The sequence below is a fragment of the Corvus cornix genome, chromosome 1, assembly GCF_000738735.6.
Source record: "Corvus cornix cornix isolate S_Up_H32 chromosome 1, ASM73873v5, whole genome shotgun sequence".
Lineage (NCBI taxonomy): Eukaryota > Metazoa > Chordata > Aves > Passeriformes > Corvidae > Corvus > Corvus cornix.
Window position 1 is genome coordinate 52,235,135 of NC_046332.1, and position 18,383 is coordinate 52,253,517.

At 40.9% G+C, this 18,383-nt stretch overlaps 1 protein-coding gene across 2 annotated transcripts in view; it reads left to right on the forward strand.

Moving 5' to 3' along the window:
* The first annotated feature begins 833 nt into the window (after nt 1–833).
* The window catches only part of LOC104689934 (complement C4-like), a 52,583-nt gene continuing 35,033 nt past the window's right edge, over nt 834–18,383 (forward strand). The window contains exons 1-8 of one of the 2 annotated variants that reach the window (XM_010400362.4): nt 834–905; nt 11,493–11,575; nt 13,023–13,215; nt 14,250–14,430; nt 15,078–15,148; nt 15,464–15,549; nt 16,214–16,296; nt 17,426–17,513. In XM_010400362.4, coding sequence (XP_010398664.1) covers nt 11,511–11,575; nt 13,023–13,215; nt 14,250–14,430; nt 15,078–15,148; nt 15,464–15,549; nt 16,214–16,296; nt 17,426–17,513 — 767 coding nt within the window. In that variant the 5' untranslated portion in view covers nt 834–905; nt 11,493–11,510. Of the gene's footprint in view, nt 906–11,430; nt 11,576–13,022; nt 13,216–14,249; nt 14,431–15,077; nt 15,149–15,463; nt 15,550–16,213; nt 16,297–17,425; nt 17,514–18,383 lie in introns of those variants that run through there. The other variant, XM_020584697.2, reaches the window with a different exon arrangement.

The following is an 18,383-nucleotide window of genomic DNA, read 5'->3' on the forward strand; positions in this document are numbered from 1 at the left end:
GCTGTAGTCCAAAATAAGCAAACAGATGGCATTCAGGACTGTCTTCCAGATGGGGACCAGAAGTTGTAGCTCCTGAGACCAGCAGCTGCAATCAGTACCTGCAGCTCTGAGCTTCTTCTTTTGGTCTGCTGCAGGATGCCAAGAAGCACAACCATTTCTTCAAAATACCTCATGTTTGGAGATCAGCAAGTAAATGCATTGAGAAAAAGAGAAGTCAAATGATAGAAGTTGTCCAAAGTCCAACCTTCCTCTATTTACTTTATGTCAAAATGCTGCAGCACCAGGATTTCCCCATCCCAAGAACCTGCAGCCTGGGGCTGGAAACCTATAAGCCATGGCAGCAGCTTCTCCTTGTGCCCCTCTGCTGAGCTGTGGGCTGTTGGCTTCCCTTCTGCAACTGCTGTGAGCTGGTTTTGGTCCCCTATTAGCAGAGTGGCCTGGAAGTGCTCCCAAAGAGGGGGAAGGCAGCAGGCTCCCTCGGTGAGCATGTGTCTCCAGGGGCCCGTGGCAGGGGATGCTGCCAGCCTCTGGACCACCTGAGACGTTTCTCCCTGGTCTCCAGACATTCTGAGGGAGTCTTTTTCATCTGGTGAAGGTATGAAGTTAAAAGCTAATCAACTGCCCAGGGAATGAGGGTGTTTGGCTGCTAAACAAAGAAAGGCTGTCTGCTGTCAGACACTGTCCAAGATTTCTCAATGGGGCAACAGAAGTGCCGTTTTATTCCCACAGGATGTGAACCTCAGCTCTTTGGTGGCTCCTGGCAACCCCGGCTGGGGCAGGAGAGGTGGTTTTGGTCCTGCTCAGACCAGCCCTCTGGAGCAGTCTGCTTCTTGTTAAATGAGCTGTGGCAGTAAGTCCTAGAAGAAAGTGAAAAGCAAAGCTCAAGGAGAGGAGCTTCCTACCTGGTGAGTCACCAACACTGGCTGCAAGCGGGGCTTTTTCTGCTGCTGTCACTCAGGGTGTGAGTGGGAACCTGCTGCTTATCACAGATTGGTGGGCCAGAAAAGGAGTTAAATTCGTGCCTTAGAGAAAGCAGGCAGGCCAAGAGGGTGCCCCTGAGCACTAAAAAGCACCTGCTTATGGTAACAGTTGCACAAAGCCTGATTAAATGTTCGTAAAGATCTTAAGTTAATGACCAGAGAACACACAGTTCTGTAATTTCTAGGTTATTTCTTTTGGGGTTTTGCTCCATAACGTTTTGGCAAATGTAAATTAATTCTCCTTTTTGCCTGGTGCTGTCTCTCATGTGTCTGCACTTTAAAGGGGAACTGTCAGGGCTACTTTTATCTTCTTTATATGGTTCTTGATTAACTGGTCATACTGTGTGAATTTTATCATTAAAAAAACCCCAAGCCAAGCAAAAAAACAAACAAATACAAGAACGCCCCAGAAAAAAAACTCACACATGCATTTTACAATTTTTATTAGAAAATTACTATATTTTCAAAAGTCTAGTAAAATCAGCCCTTATGGCATCAGTGATTTACACTGAAAAAATGAGGAAAATAAATAGTCTCCAGCATCAGTGAAATAATTAACAGCAGAGATTTGTCAAAGTGGATGTGGTCTGAGCTTAGCAGTCTTCTTTCTCCTTCTGTATCCTTTTCCCCTTTACTGTAACTCCTGCTTTCATTTCCTTTACTGCACTTTCTCTGGATGAAAATGTTTCAAACATGCCACCTTCTGTCTTTTCCAGCTACTGCACAGCCCAAAGAAAATATACATCCTCTGGAAATGCGTAAAATGTGTGCATGTCCATGCACAGATACAGGCAGCCACACACGCATGCATGTAAATCTACACATGCACACACCTCCTAAATCCCTCCAAACTAGCTAAATCTCTTTGCTCACAGGCTTTTCTTTAGTTACAAGATTTGCACTCCAGCTGTTAGAATAAATGTGCTCACTACCGGGTTTTCAAGGAAACCAGAAATTAGGCCAATTCTGACCACTGTCACTGGAAAGTAAAGGGAAATGAGGAAGGTAGTACTTCATCCAGTCTCTCTTTAATGACTGCACTGAATGAAGATCTGTGTGTGCTCTTTGAAATTCTTATCTCCTTTACCTCTGGGTATACACCCACATATATGCATTTGCCCTCAGAGCTGCTCTGGGAAAATCTCCCTCCTCTCATTTCACTGATGCAGGAATGCTGAGGAGCTTCTGCTAGGGCAGATCCTGGGTATCCTCACTTGCACACCACAACAGAAAACAGTGTTGTGGGGAGATGGAAACACAGCTCCAGCCCCACAATTTTGCTTTAGTTCTTCTTGACTTTTAACACGAATTTTTGTATGGTTGATTATTCCTTTTCCAAAAAAAATAACAAAAAAAACCAACCCATCAAGAAAACCCCAACAAAAAACACCACAAGGGAATTCCTTATGCCACAACTCTCCCACAAGTTTATCCCAGTATCTTAGTCTTCTGTTATTCCAAATACAGCTCAGCATTATGGGTATGAGCAGATTCCTCTGCAGAGATTTTTCTACCCATGTTTTCTCTATTGCCATTTAAGGAATCTCCATAACTAAAGATAAACTTGGACTTTGGCAAGGCCAGGCTGGCTCTCCAAACTCCAAGGTATGAGAAATGCTTTATTTTCTTTTCTCTAACCACTAACAAGGAGCATGCCTCTTTCTAAGCAGCTGGGGCTGTGTTCTGAGGTCCTTAGATTCTTTTCACTGAGGACTTTGATAAGCAGGAGATAGTTCTGTGTTAGGTGACAGAGGTGAAGAGTAGACCCCATGGGTGAGGGCAGGGGGATGTACAGCATCACGTAAATGGTGTTTGTGGGTCTCCTTTGCAGGCAGATGCAGAGGTAGTCAGGCTACCTCTCTCAAGGCTGCAGAAAAGGGAGGAATGTCTTTTGCTTTATCTAAATTTGCATGAGGGGTTTTTTCTTAAGTGCATAGCTGCATTCTTCTGTACCTACCTTATACATAATTATCTTGCTTTTGGATGGTGTTGCACTGCTCTGTGTAGTGGATTCTGCCTGTTGGACTCCTTAGAGAGGGCACTTTCAGATATCTCAGTTACAGATAGGGTTATTTACTCTTTAAGAGCATGGTAAATATAACTAACACTGTCTTTATTTCTACTGTAACTCCCACATCAGAAGGGCTATCTGCAGACTGTAAAGAGGAATAAGTAGTAAAATAAATATCCTCAGAAAGTACATCTTTTCTCTGTTTTCTTAACCTCAGAGATACATGCTATGACAGAGAAGCCAAAGACCCTCTCTGCCTTTTCCTCTTTGCCAGAAATGTGTTAGCATTCCTAAACAGCTGGCCTTTTCCCTTAACGCACTTTAATTCCTATTAGAAGTAAAGTTAGTCCTCTGCCTACTGCGAAATAGAGGGAGCTTAAAGATGGTTTAAAGTAATCTTTTACCCTCCCTTCCAGTTATAAGTGGAATTTAGCTGGAACAGAGAATAGGGGCCCCACATTTTCAAGGCATCTGTTTTCCCAGATAAGCTCTTGACTCTTGGGGAGTGGGAAGAGTGTGTTGCAGTAAATCAGAAAGTCCATAAGATGTGCAGTGGGGTCAAAGTTCTGAGTGCAATAATCACCCCAGAAGGGACTGAAATGAGATAAACCTTGTACTTGGCAGTAAGGTGTGGTGGTCAGCACAAACCTTTTCATCTTGCTTTGCAGGGTCTCATGCCATGAGGCTGATGCACCTGGGCAGAGGGGAGTGTTCATGGCTGGCCCTGAATTGTGCTGCCAACTCAGGGCACTGATTTTATAAAAAACTTGCCGTGAAAATTTGTTTTGAACAGCACTGCTTTTGCTGGTTCATTCTCTTGCAAAATGATAAAATAGGGAAGCTGGATAAAATCCTGGACTTGTAGCTAGACAAGCTGGTTTTGGAGACAGGTGAGTAAAGGCTGTGATGCCAAGAGGTAGGCAATTGTCAGTATTCCAAAACGAGTCTTACCAGAGGTCTCTCAAAAGACAACATTTGATTCTGAACTGCCAGTGGGTTCCCTCGGACTTGTTTGAGGAGTATTATTCTATTTATTTCTTCCTTTCTTTTTGTTGCATGCAAGTGTTTAAGCACTTCTTGGAACAAACCAGGATGGAGGGCCTCCTTTCAGTAACCCAAACTGCTTTTTAAAACCTACCTATATGTATTGACTGTCACAGAGCTCGGACCCACAGGTCATGTAAAAGCATCCCGCGCTTTGGAGAACCACCTGAAGGCGTGGGAATCCGGAGCTGACTCCCTGTTGCTCCACGTACCAGTCTGGGAGGAGGAAGCCTGGGGTCTCAGAAAGCAGGGCTGGCAATTGCACAGTCCTTCAGGAAAGCTGCTCCACGGTGCAGAGCACAGCTGCCCTCTGGATGGCACCAGGACTCCGTTCGTGTTTGCATGCTCCCCTCCTGAGCCTCCCCTCCTGAGCCTCCCTGAGCCATCCCATCCATCACTGGCAAAACTGATGCTTTGCAGACAGGCACAGCAAGATTCTGGAAGCAAAATGATAGGGGGAAATTACAGATGTGAAAGCTGTGCAGGATGCTGTCATGGCTAATATTTTTAAAGGGGGAAATAATCTTTTATGGTGTGTTACTGAGATGGCAATGTTCTGCAGAGTGCTTTACATTCCTGTCCATACAAGCTGCTATTTCCAAATAATCACATGGAGAATAATAACAGATGTGGAATACACCTCTAACCATAGGGTAGAGGGAAAAGCATCATTTTTTTAACTGTGAAGTTACAAATCTTCCTTCTTGCTGCTCCAGGCTACAGTAACAGCAGTATATAAATGCTGCAGACTGTGCAGATTGTGGCTGCAAGATTCCGTGTCCTAAAGTATATTAACATCCCACATGTGACCCAGGTCAGAGGCATTAATGCTGCCACAGTGAGTCAACACTTTTTGATCCCTCAGTGGAGAATGCATGCAGCAAACTTATGGCATATATTTATAGAATAATGTGCAAGTTAATGCTCTTCTCCACAGCTACTGCAGCTGGGATTGCTGCCTAAATGTACATCTGCAGTGTACTTACTGAAGCCAAGAACCTTTACAGAAGTCATCAAAGAACGGGGAGCTGTTTGGAAATTTAGCAATCCATTACATTATGTTGTAATTCTTAATGATCTCTGACGACTGTGTTTTTATTTATTTATCACTGCTCAGGCAGAAGTGTAAAAGCCCATGAAATAGGAGCTAGCCCCAGATATAAAGAAGCTGCTGCTGCTGGTGATGCTCTGCTGATTTTTTCCTTTTTCTTTTGTATATTCTCCGTATTCTTTACACATACATTTGTAGCCTATTGTATTAGTGGCTGGTTTTCCCAGTAGTTTTCCATCCCCTTTCCCTAGGCAGAAAGACAAAACACATTCCAAGGGCCCCATCCTATCTAGGTTCTCCCTGGGAACCAAGGCCGAAAAACAACTCTTCAAGGCACATTTTCATCAGCAAAGTACAGCTGGTACCAAGGGGGACCTCCAGAAAAGGGTTGAACCAGAAGGGGGAATGGATGAAAAAGGCATCACTGGTGGCAGCAAGGAATGAGAAAAGCCTGCAAGGCAGAACACTGCACCCCGAGGCTGAGGTGCTCGGTAAGGGCCAGCCTTGGCAGCCCCAGGCTGTGTGTAACCTTGAGGAGGAACCTACTTCACCATTTAGGTGACAGAGGCCAGTGGGCTCCAGGTGCAGGGCTAGATGGTGTCCAAGCCCAGGAACAGCATAAGCAGCAAGGGAATTAGATCACAGATCTGGGCTTCTACCTGAGTCCTAGAGCACCACAGGCACCGGCTCTCTCAAACCTGCCCTTTATTTCTTCTACCCCACCGATCCAAAGACAGAGCCCACAATCACACCCAGTGCAGGGAGAAGAAGGAAAGCAAAGAGAGATGCCAGATGTGGATGGCAACAGCTGCCAAACCTCTCTGTCCCACCCCACCCAAAGAGGGGCGAGCAGAGGTACAGCCCCAGCCTTGCTTTCACAGCAGGGCTGCAGGCTGCCCTGCTGTCAGAGGTAGCAGCAGTGGGATCTTGCTGGGACCACAAGCTGACCAGAACAGTGCCGATATGTTTTTAGACCACATCTTGATGTGGCTGAAAATTCATCTTCCTCATTCAGAAGTCAGGTCAAAATCAAGGATGAATGGTCTGGAAATATGTCCCAGGTCACAAAAGTATTTATGTGTATTTTAAACCCAGGTAACAACCAAGCGCCAGAAAACTGCTCACTCATTCCCCTTGCATCAGGATGGGGAAGGAATTGGAAGAGTAAAAATGGGACAGTGGGAAGACAACGGCCATCATTCCATATGTCCCCCCCCTTCCTTCCTTCTTCCCTCAGCTTTGTATGCTGGGCATGACACCATATGGTATGGTATGGAATATCCCTCTGCTCACTTGGAGTCAGCTGTCCTGGTGTGTCCCCTCCCAACTCCTTGTGCACCCACAGCCCCCTGTGCGTGAGAACCAGAAAAGGCCTTGGCTCTGTGTCAGCACTGCTCAGCAGGAACGAAAACACCCCTGTTATCAACCCTGCATTCAGCTCAAGTCCAAAACACAGCCCCACACCAGCTACTCTGAAAAAATTAACTCTACCCCAGCCAAAACCAGCACAAAGTAGCAAGACATAGTCACATATTAGAAAAGGCAGATCCATGTGCCTTCCAAGATGTGTGGACTAAGTACATGAAAAAATATTTTTTGTTCACATCTTTTATAGCTTCACCTTTTTTTCTGTAGGTGCAATGTAATGCTAGCTGTGTAATCTGGGCAGGGCGTGTCTGACCCAAGTACCATCAGCAGGGCTTTGGGGACATCCAGTCAGTCCCCTTTTGAAGGCATCAATATTCCCCTCTGCATCTAAGCCACTGAGGGGGCAGCTGAGCTGACTTCTTCTGCATTGTTTTGCTGGAGGCGATTTTCTGTAAAACTGGGTTAGCGAGGGAAGAATCCTCCTATGATTGCCATGACCTGGCAGGGTACAGTACCTGTGCCTCACAGGACAGAGGCACATTGTTTATCCAAAGAGCTGCCTAAAAAGCTGAGTGTCACAAAGAGCCAGAGCTTCATGGATAAATTTCTGCAGAAAGAAGAGATCAGCATACATTACCTGAACAACTGTCCCACTGAGCTGCTACAAAAGCCATCCAGACTTTTCCCTCTTTACCAGGATAGCAGATGCCCTGCCTGCCACATGGGAAGGTGCTGCACTTCTTGACACTGAAACTGTTGTGACTGAGCAGCTTCTCCTTTATAATAAAAATAAAATTCTCCTGAGCCTTATATCCTGTCTCCTTTCCTCCTTTCTCTTCGTAGTTCTTCCTTGAAAATTAAAACCAAGGCATGAAAAAAGTGGGACAGCTTCTGATCTGTCAGTGGAGCTGACCTAAACTTGCTTGAGTGTGATGGATGTGGGAGCTGAGCCTTTTCCCAGCTTGGGAGAGGAGATGCTTTCTGGTGTCCCGTGTTCCTCTGAGTTACCGGGTGAAGTGGATGCTTTAGATTTAATTTGCAGATCAGAGCAGGGCAGGCTGCCAGTGGCAGGTAGGCACAAGGCTAGCTGTGGTTGTACATGGTATGGGATTTCTTTTCTCCTTTGCTCTGCCTGTAAAACATTTTCTAGTACAGTTGTGCAATCGTCTGAAACTTTAGAGTGCCCCCATGCAGCAAGTCAGGAAATCCTAGGAATGAGGGTCAGTAATAGTTATAATTTACTTCTCTAAAATTTTCCTGCAAAAGACTGGTTTTACTTGATTTCACAATATGCCTCCAAATCCACAGAACTGGATATGTCACCTTTGTTCTTACTCAGCTGCTTAAAATTTTAGCCTTTGCCACTGATAAGTTCAAGAAGCCTTTTGCTTTTTTAAACTTATTCTTACCTTTTACTCCCAAGAAAAGGAGAAGAAAAGAATTTCCTAAGGAGACAATTGTACTCATTACAGTCCAGAAGAATGGAGAAGTTGGGAAAGATCAAATTATTTGAAATACATTAATTTTTGTAGGTAATTTTTATTTGTTACAGCTGGTAACAAGGAAGAATTGGGGTTTCTTTGGGGTTTGTCATGAAATTGAAAGAAAAAAAAAAAAAAAAAAGAAAACCACAAAGGATTTGAGAACAAAAGAACAAGCCTCTAGATGAATATCAGGATATTTGAGTACAAGGTCAGTATTCCAAATATCCTATCTTATTTAGGCCAAGTTGTTTTATTCCTCATTTCCAACAGCTCTGTGCTTTCACCTGGGGTGAGAGGGTCACTTGCATGCTCAGGTATCTCCTCTCCTCCTGGCCATGACCAGTTCAATGACTTCTCAAAGGTGCCAAAAGCACTGAGATTCTGAAAAACATAGTTTACCAAAAAAACAAGGTGCATGATTACAATATGGTGAAATATTATGTCAGTAGTGTTATGCAATTATTGACCTAAAAGAATCCCTCCATCTTGCAACATATTAATTTTACAGAAGCAGTGCTGGTTTTGTGTGTTTTTTCACAAATCCTTTTTTTTTTTTTTTTAATTTTTTAACATGACATTCAGAAAATCACAGAATTTAGAGAATGAGGGAGAAAGAAGGGAGAAACCCATGAGAAAAATCTAAGGCTGGTTGCTTAATCCCACTGAAATCCAGACTCCTCAGCGAGAGCAGAAAATGCCTGGGTTTCCTCCTTTAAATTGGTTTTCCTCCTTTAAAAATATGATTTTTTTTTCAGTAGATACACTTAGAAGCACTAAATGCAGAACATTTAAAGAGTTTTTTTTTTATGGCAAAAGCATCTACAGCATTTTCATTTCATTACCTCAATTATGGTAAGAAAAAAAGTATAGTTTTAATTTACAATTCCAATTTATATTGACACTAAAGAGCAGCTATCCTGCTGTTAAGAGGAACTTTTCAAATTAGACCCACACTTCATTGTCTGCTGTTGAAAAAAGGATTTCAAAACCTAATTTTCTGAAATGTCAGAAGTGAAATATTGCCTTTTGTGTTTGTCACAACTCCCTGTAACTTGGCAAAGAGGATGTCACTGCAGTGCTTATTCGTGAAATGGTCTTTGTGAAGCTGTCCTTTGTACCATTCTGCCAGGCAGAGGTGAAAGAGCGCAGGACGAAAGTGAAAGAAGAGTTTGGTCTCGTTAATATTTAGGCTGATTAAGGGGAAAAAGGCTTTGGGAAGCTCTTCAAGCCAAAGAACAAAAACTGCTGCTGGTGCTCAAAACACTGTGAAATCCCACAAAGTTCAAACGAAGGAACTGAAAGGAGAGACAGCATATACTCAAAATAAAGCAATTCTGTCTCCCCAAGCCTGGGGTTCACTCACACATCAATCCCAGGCTGTGCTTTCCACAGCTGGACTGTGGGCCAGCTGAAGGATCAATAGGTGAAAAGTGGCTGATGAGTAAATAGGAAAGGACTTTGCTTTTAGAAAAAGAACAGGCATATAAGTTATTTTAGAGGGAATTTTCTGTGTTCTCTCTTGCATGCATATGCTGGAGACCTTCAACCAAGATTGTTTTGTTTTATTTTATTTTGTTTCATTTTGTTATATTTTAGTGTGGCTTTGGGCTGGAATGTTCTACATTATACTACAAATCACAGTGTGAAGAATTTGTGATACTAGAAAACTGATGCAATGGTTATTTTATACCAGCCCAGAGACAGAACAATTAAGCATAAGGAAATTTAATTCCCATTATATGACTGTTCTGTAAACTTGCTCTTTTGTGTTTGCAAGAGACAGTGAGAAAAAATTCTATTCAGTTGAAGTCACTGGTTTATATTTTAGTGAAAAAAATACCTTTATAAGAGTCAGAATGCCTCTTCAAGTATAAAATAGTTATGCAGCATATTGCTATGGCTAGCTGTTATGCATTCACATATATTTATTATTACTTCAGTTAAGGAAGAAAAGTGTACAAATCCAATTAAAATCAAGTGAAAGCAAAATAATAGCTTTTCCAAGGTCCCCTTTGGAAAGTGATCTGTGCAAATGTCTAGCTGTGAGTGCCTACATGGCTATTTGTATAGCTGTGCAAACAGACCTCAGTCCCTGACAAACAAGCCAGCCTGGACAATGGAAATCCCATCTCCTCCCCTCTGATAAAGATGGGCACAGAGCAAGATTTTGGTGTGACTTCACACTGCAGAGGTTTGGACCCTGAGGATCCACAGATACCTTTCCTCAAGTTTTCCTCCTTCCTGATGGCTGAAGTGAGAGTGGAAACCAGAAGAGGTGAAGGAAACTCACTGTCTCTTGGGGAACAAAAAAACCCCAACCAACCAAAAGACACAAACAACTATGCCTAGGGCAGGCAAAATGTAGCTTTTCCTGACATGAGTTTGAAGTCAGCTACTGCTGCCTACCCTTTCTGTGACTACCAGTGGACAGAGAGTACTTTCTGTCTGTTGTCAGACCTCTGGTCTCAGAGGCAGCTACCACACTTGTAACGCACTAAGTGTAAAATAGTGAACCGGTTTGTAGTCAGCTTCTTCTCTTTCCCTACCTCCTCGCCTTGAAAAGCAAGGCAAGAGATGTCACCACCTGCCTAAGCAAATGGTGGGGTGAGGGGAAGGTCCCATGACTGTGGGCAATGAGCCCTTGCTGTGAGTATGAATTCACCTTGCAAATAAGGGAGTGCTGATTTAAGGCATCCATTGCTAATAATTAAAGGCACAGACTTATCCATGGTGTATTAAAGAGCCTGGGATTAGCCATGTGATCATTTCTGGGATTTGACCTGCCTGTAAATCAGATGGGCATGTTTCCATTTTCATGGGTCAACAAAATTATGTTTGGGAGACAGCAATCCAGTAAAAGTTTGCAAAAAATGAGACCTGATGAGGGTTTCAGTTCTTTCATTTACCTTTGATCAAAACTGGTTCCTGTAGAATTATTCCTCAGATGGGCTTTTTCCCCCTGTTTATCAGTATCCTATGTTTTAAGACATTGTGTCCCATGCAGTCTGGAATGCCTTCAGCTGATGATTTATCTTACATGTTTATGCTGACACTAATTAGCCTCTGGAAAAGCCCAGTGTCTTGAACATAAAGGAAAATTGAGCTGAGTAGCTCAAGGAGAAGCATCAATTTAATTTTTGGTGACGTTAAAGCAGATTAATGCCTCCAAGCACCACAGACTAAGACTGAGTTGTGCAGGTAGATTTCCAGCACAGTTCCTTTGGTACTGTCTAAACCAGAAGGAACTTTCTCTCATCTTTGCTGGACTGCAGAGATGTTTGGGGTTAAATAAAGGCATAGAGAAGGTATCAGTCACCTCCGTTTGTCCTCATTTAGAAATACTCTACAGGCACTCCTTTAGCCACAGTGTCTTGTTTGACAAGGGTATTAATATGTGCACCACCAGCATGTCCATCACTATCGCTTGCACAGTTTTGCAAGTTATTAATAAATAACCAGTCTAGGCAACATTATTTGCTGCAATGTGCTGTCAGCCCATTTCCTACAGCCAGCACCTGCATTGATGGTGGCTCTTTGGTGCTTCTGTTCTGCAGATGTTGTAGAGTTTTCCAATGGAAAGGCTGGTATTGTTGGTGAGCTTTTGTTTGCTGCTGTCAAATACGCAACAAGCACCATCGTAAGTATATTTTATTACAAATTCTTCAATCCTAACAAATCCCTTGAAAGAGAAGGTCAGAAATATTCTCTCTCTCTCGACAGAGAATCAACAAAGCCAGTTTCTTGGACCACTGAAAATTTGTGTAACCTTCATTTGTGTAAGAAGTAAAAAGCTTAAAACCACCCTTTTAAGGCAGTTTTAAGGGAGAACTCTCTTAGGAACAAATAATTAAAAATGCCCTACTAAAGCATGTTGTTCACTCTGTTATAACTGTTTTCTCATCTATTGTTTGTGACATTCACTGGATTGAAAAATCTTGGGGGAAAGAAACCTCTTTAGTTGATTTATACATTGCAGAAAGCAAACGCTTAACTTTTGGGAGACCTTCAGTATTCTTCTGTACTTATCCTCTATTTTAGTGGAGATTTACATGTAAGTCAGGCCTTGTATCACCTTTTGCTAGGACTAACAGACTCTGAGTGTATGGAATTAACTATCAGCTTTATTCCCTGATTTCTATACCACACCTTTCATTTTATGCATTTAAGAAAGAAGAAACTTTTTTTATTTCAAAAAGTAAAAAAGAGAGTTCAGCCAACCCATTTTGGTAATAGCAAAATCATTTACCTTTCATTTTAGAAGTCTTCTGCGGAATAATTATTTTCCAAAAGAACCTGTCTTGAGCTCAGAACTGTTCTTTGTCTATGTGACATCATACATGGTGATACTTGGCTCTTCACACAGTTCTCTGATTCTTGTGTGTAAAATATACTTGGAAAAAAATGAGAGCAAGGATAATGATCTACATTTTAAAGGTCATGAAATCAATTACTAAGAAGCACCAGTGTAGAGTTGAATGAAGGAAAGTAATAAAGAGGAAAAAAAAGAAAATCCCAACCAGTTTAGCCTCCAACACAGCCCTTCCCAGGGCTGTGGTCTTACCTTCTGTGGTCTCCCATTTCCAACATTGCACAGTGATATTGCAATGAAGATCAGCTCCTTGTAGCCCCATACATATGGTTACATAGAGAATTGAGATCTCCTGACGTACTAAAGCATAAACTGGCATAATGTGGGTGCTACTACATGAAGATACATAACTTTGTAGCATTAATACCATATTTATGAATATGTATTCATTGTCTTCCAATGTCGTTTGTTTTGTTTCACAAAATTGAGTTTATAGAGTTTTCTCTAAGTATTGCATTGGTAGTCTCTGGAACATATTACAGGGTTTTTTCTCTCCTGTGTATAGGGACTGATGCTTTGTAGAACTTAAATGGGACAGTTCAGAATCTGGAGATCAGAGAAAATTATTTTCTTTTAACCTCTACTCTTGCTAACAAGGGCGATCTCCACAAGTCCCAAACTCAGCTATTCTGTGAGAGTCTGTTTTACCTTTAAAATTCATATTGCTTGGACATTCATTGAACATACTGGACAATCTATTTCTCTGTTGTTTTAGATTTCTTATTACTGCCCCAAATGTGGTGCATTTGGGCACACATGAGACGATAACAGTTCAAGTCCACGGGGCACAGAGCCCCGTGCAAGTTACTGCATACTTCAAAGATGAGACGAAAAATCAGCTCGTATCAGAGAGGATCTACTTTAACCTTAATCAAAATAATGGCTACCAAGAGATGAAAAAAATAATGGTGAGTCTGTCATCATAGTGATTAAAATTTTTTCGTTTGGTGATAAAAGCACATAATCTCAACTTGGAATAGGCTGGAACCGAGACAACACTGATCTCGAGAGACACATGACAAAACCAATTCCAGTGACAGCAGCACCCTATTCACCCAACCAGCTAATAAAACAATGCCTAATGTAATTTCAGTGGTAATTGTGAATATTCTTTTGTGCCCATATAACAAGACCAAGATTTTGTCACATGGTGATAAAGGAAATTTAATTTAAACACATTTTCTTGTTTTATCACTGTTGGGTTTTCTGCCTCATTTAAACTACGACTGCATTCATGCCTTTGGCTTACTACTGGCCATTTTACAGTACAGGATAAACCTTTAAATATGTGCAGTCTCTCAGACCAAAGCCTGAGTTTTTTCTGCATATTCTTAAGCTGATTGATTCTTTACATCCTGTGTTGCATCATTAGCTCCTGGTACAATTCTTTGAAGTCTGGCAGGATTTAGTCCAGTAGCACTAGTTTGGGCTATTTGGTTGGAAAAAAGCACACAGCAAGATTCAGTTTAGCTCTGGTTGGTCACTCCCAAAGCTAACAGCTGAGCTTTCAAATCGGGTTCCTGTTGAGGGTGATGTTTAGAAGCATCATATTATATATATGTTTAGAAGCATATAGACTGCATGAAGTAAAGCAGCAATCTCATAACCAAGATTTTAGCATAAATAGGGATTACAGGATACATGGTAAATGGAAATCAACAGGCATGTAGACTGAAGTCTCCCGCCTTGAATTATTGACATTGGACAGAAGAAAGTGTATTTCTGTGGTGGAAAATGGAGGATTAGATAGTATTTCTACTTTAAAAGAAATATTCACCTAGCAAGAAAGATATAACACCCAATAAGGAAGATATAATTGAGAATTTTCTGTTGAACGGTGCTAATGAGATTATTTGTTTCAGCTGTTGTGAGGCCTCAGCTATGTGGTCCCAAAGTTACCAGGCTCATCTCTGACTCTGTGGGGTTTCCCTTTTGTTCTCAGGTCAAGCCAGGGGCTCTGCAACAGAACCTGTTCAAGAAGAGTAATGTGCCCCATGTTCTGCTGGTCACTGAGAGCAAGGAGCTTTATACGACTGTCAAGAGCACTCGCATCCTCCTGTCCTCCAAGAAAGGCTACATTTTTATCCAGACAGATAAACCCATATACACACCAAGTTCCCAAGGTTAAAATACAAATGCTGCTCTTCAGGTGTTGAATATGGATGTTACAAGGGCAGGATTAGAAAAAGTAATAATGACCCAGTTATTTCTGCAGCCAGAGCTTCTGCAGGGTTTGCTCTGCACATTGCAGCAACTCCTGCGGAAATGCCTCCAGAGCCAGAGTCATTTTAAAAGGAGACAGACAAAATCTGCTCCTTTTTGTTCAAAAAGGTTAATGACAACTTACCTTTGGAAAAAAAATTCATGAGAAATCTGCCAAAAAACGAACCCTATTGCTTCTGCTTGCAACACTAGCAATACGTAACCTTTGCTCTTTAAGACCACTACTGCTTTGTTACTCATTAATTTAATTAATTAGCAAAAGAGGAAAGTAAAAAGAGGTTTTGAGTTTGGTTTTAGGCCTCAAATGCAGAAAGAATACAAAAGTGAATTAATTTCCCTGAGTAATTTTCAGAATTTGCTTCAAAAAGTCATGTAACATTCAAAGCCTGAGGAAGAATGCAATTATTTTTTTAATTCCTCAGACTTATTTTCACTAAAAGAAAATGTTTTATCTTAAATTCAGTAACTCAATTTACAGATTGCAATGATTAGTATCTAAAAAGGACAGAAAAATATACGTGAACATGTTTTTTCTTCTGTTAAACAGTCAGATACAGGATCTTCATTCTGGACAATGCTATGAGGCCGACACATGACACACTTACAGTTGCTGTGCTGGTAAGTATGCAGAAACACTGCTGATGAGTGCTTCTTCAGCACAGGAGCCACGGAAAACTTGCACAAAACATCCAAGAGCAGAACTAAAGCTATGACTCCTCTCCAGAAATCTGTATTTGTACATAGTGAGATATCTGTAGTTATTTTTGGCCCATATCAGGAACGTGGAGGAAAACGTGATGTGGGAATATTAAAGTAGGAAAGTAAGCAAAGCATTTTCTCTTCCATAGGACTAGTATATAAACTTGAGCTTTTGGATGTAAATGTTTGACACCTGGTGCATTATCTTGATGTTTGCTTTCTCTGTCTTAACAGAATTCCAAAGGAATGGTTGTCAAAAAGTTGGACCGGAAAATAAACACAGTGGTTGGTGATCACTTTGATATACCTGACATTGCTGAGTATGTAACTGTTGTGCCTTCTGCATTAAAACCTGTAGATTAAGATTTTTAACTGCTGAGTTTCTTGAATTACCTTTCAAAATTGTCTTTCTTTCACCATGGGGCAGATACTGAGCCTATGACTAATATCTTTTTACCTTTAAGCACATCATCTTGGAGAGATGAGTCCAGAATTTACTGTTAATATGCTGCAATTAGCAACATGTATCCTGGTAAAGAACAATTTAACAAACTTCTTAAATATTTGCTCAAACATATGGCTGCCTTCAAGAAAGGGCTAGTTTGCAAAGTGTCATTAATTATCTCTGATTTCAAACAGTCAAGCTTTTACTTAATATTCCATGTCTTCTGGCATGCTAGGTTGATTTTGATATCTCAGTGAAGATAAGGCATAGGAAATATTTCATGAGCTCTCTAGTTCTGAGGACTTTTCAAAGGTAGTGGTTTGCAAATATGTTATCTTGCACTTCCTCATAGAGTGTTTCCTAGGACATTTGGAAATATGTTGCTGGCTCCTCCCAGCAAAGAGAAATCCATTAATTAATTAGTTAGGGATGACATCAAAGCAAGGAAAATATTATAATTTAGTGATAATTTATACATTGGCATCATAAAATATCTGAGGAATTGTGATTAACTATTTTCTGCTGAATCTGGACTTTAGGCCTGGAACTTGGAAAATCAAAGCCTGGTTTCATCAACATGAAATGTCTAATGTTTCCGCTGAATTTGAAGTTAAAAGATACGGTAAGATATTATTAAATTTGTATTATAAATACAAATGCTATGTGTTAAAAGATATACTGAAGTGATTAAATCTGGCTGTAGTTAGGCACTAAGGACAACTTTCATGGTGTTTCAGCACATCATCGTTATCTCTGATGCACAGAAGAAAAACTCTGGGTTTTTGTGGCTTCCATGTATATTTAAAAAAAGAAACACCTTTGTTTTTATACAGATTTAGTAACTTTTTTAAGCACTTTTTTAACATTTTGTCACAAAACATTGGAAGAGCTTTCCTACTGTAGAAAAACAAATAAATGAGATGAGCTCCATTTTGAAGCCATTGCAATTCTGGCTAAAGTTTGCAGTGAAGACTGGGATGACAAAAAAAAAGCTGCTCATTTTCTCTCAGTAGAAATCAGTCTATTAGAGAATTCAGCTTATTAGAGTTATTCCTATACTCAAAGAATGTTTCTTTAAGTAAAATAAGGGCCCTGTGGATAAAGTAAAAATGTAAAAATTTAACAATTTGGCATAAGAAGTGGCTTGATTTATTTACACTGAAATTGTTGCTTCTTGTAAAATTAACATCGGTTTGTTGTTTCATACCTTTTTTTTTCCCTAAAGACAAAAGAAAATGTTGAGATTGTATCAAAATCTCAGTTTAACAGTTTAGCCAGTGGAGGCAGCAGAATAGTGGAGATTACTGCCTCCTCTCCAAACACCTGCAAGCAGGGGCAAATCACCCTGATATATCTTCAGGAGCAAATAGTTTGGCTTTACAGGAGCAAATTCAGTGTGACACAGCTGATGCTGAGGAGCTTGTATCCACACTCAACCCATTTCAGGCTGGGCTTAGTTCAGCCTGCTCCTAGTCCAGGGCACTTTATGAGCAGTTAGAGTTTATCTTCTGGCTTATTTTCACTGTAAATAAATAAATTTTGTGTGCTTGAAGATTGCTCCAGTATGTGAAGCAATGCAGAATAAGGGAAAATTATCAGGAGATTTGCTTCAGAAGTGCACTGCTGATTCAAACTAGAACATTCCCCCGGTGCAACTGCATCATCTCAGTGTGAGTTGCCACATTTCAGGAGTTTAAGGTATGTTTGAAACTCAAATGTCATGACCTTTTGTCTTCTTTCTTTTCCTGCAGAACTTCCAAGTTTTGAAGTCAAACTCATCCCACTTCATCCATACTACCACATCTGGAATGAAAGCTTTGTGTTTGATATCGAGGCAAAGTAGGTGTGCTCAGAGGCATGCTGTTTTAGGAGGCAGATAAGCAGATATGAGTTTTGTAACTTCTTCCTTTTCCTTGTCATTAATAGTTAACTAGTTCTGGCTTGACTTGGATCTGACTAATCTTATACACCCTCTGTTTCCACCACTGACTTGAGCCATTAGTGCCAAGTGCTACCTGGGCTCAATGGAAAATTAATTACACATGGTCCCATACCAAGTTAGAATGGTATCAAACACAGAGTAACTTAGGAAGGCAGACAATGAAAATGTAACCCATCAAAATATTTTTAATATAAATAATTTTTTGGCTGTTGAATTTTCAAGTTTCAGAGGAGTGGAAATGCTAAGAAACTGCCTGTTAGGAGAATGACTAAGTCAGAACTTGATACCTTTGGGTTTTTTTCTCTTTCTAAAGAGGAATAAATGTTATGAAATGAGAACAGGCAGGTGGAAACAGCTGGCCTTCTTTCATAATTGGGAGAAATCTATTCTGTTTCGGAGGAGTGAGGACTGTTGGACTTCTGCCTGCTGTCCTTGATTGTGTTGGTCCTTCTGTTCCCCAGCACACCTGAGAGAGCAGACAGAACCGGTATCCACCTCCTTTTGCTTGGCTGAACAAGCTCAACTCTTCTAATCTCCTCTTGATCACCTTCAATTCTTTATTTGGTTCTATTGAATAATTACTAGCTTTAGTCATGATCACTTGATATTGTGATATGAAGTGATTTCAAATCACTGGCTTGTGTATTTTAATCCTTTCTAAAGTTTTCTCTGTGCTATTGCAGCACTCTATTTCGAGGGCATGAATTTCATATGTATTTGATTCCTCATTAACATCATCATTATTTAAGAAGAAAAATTGAGGTTCT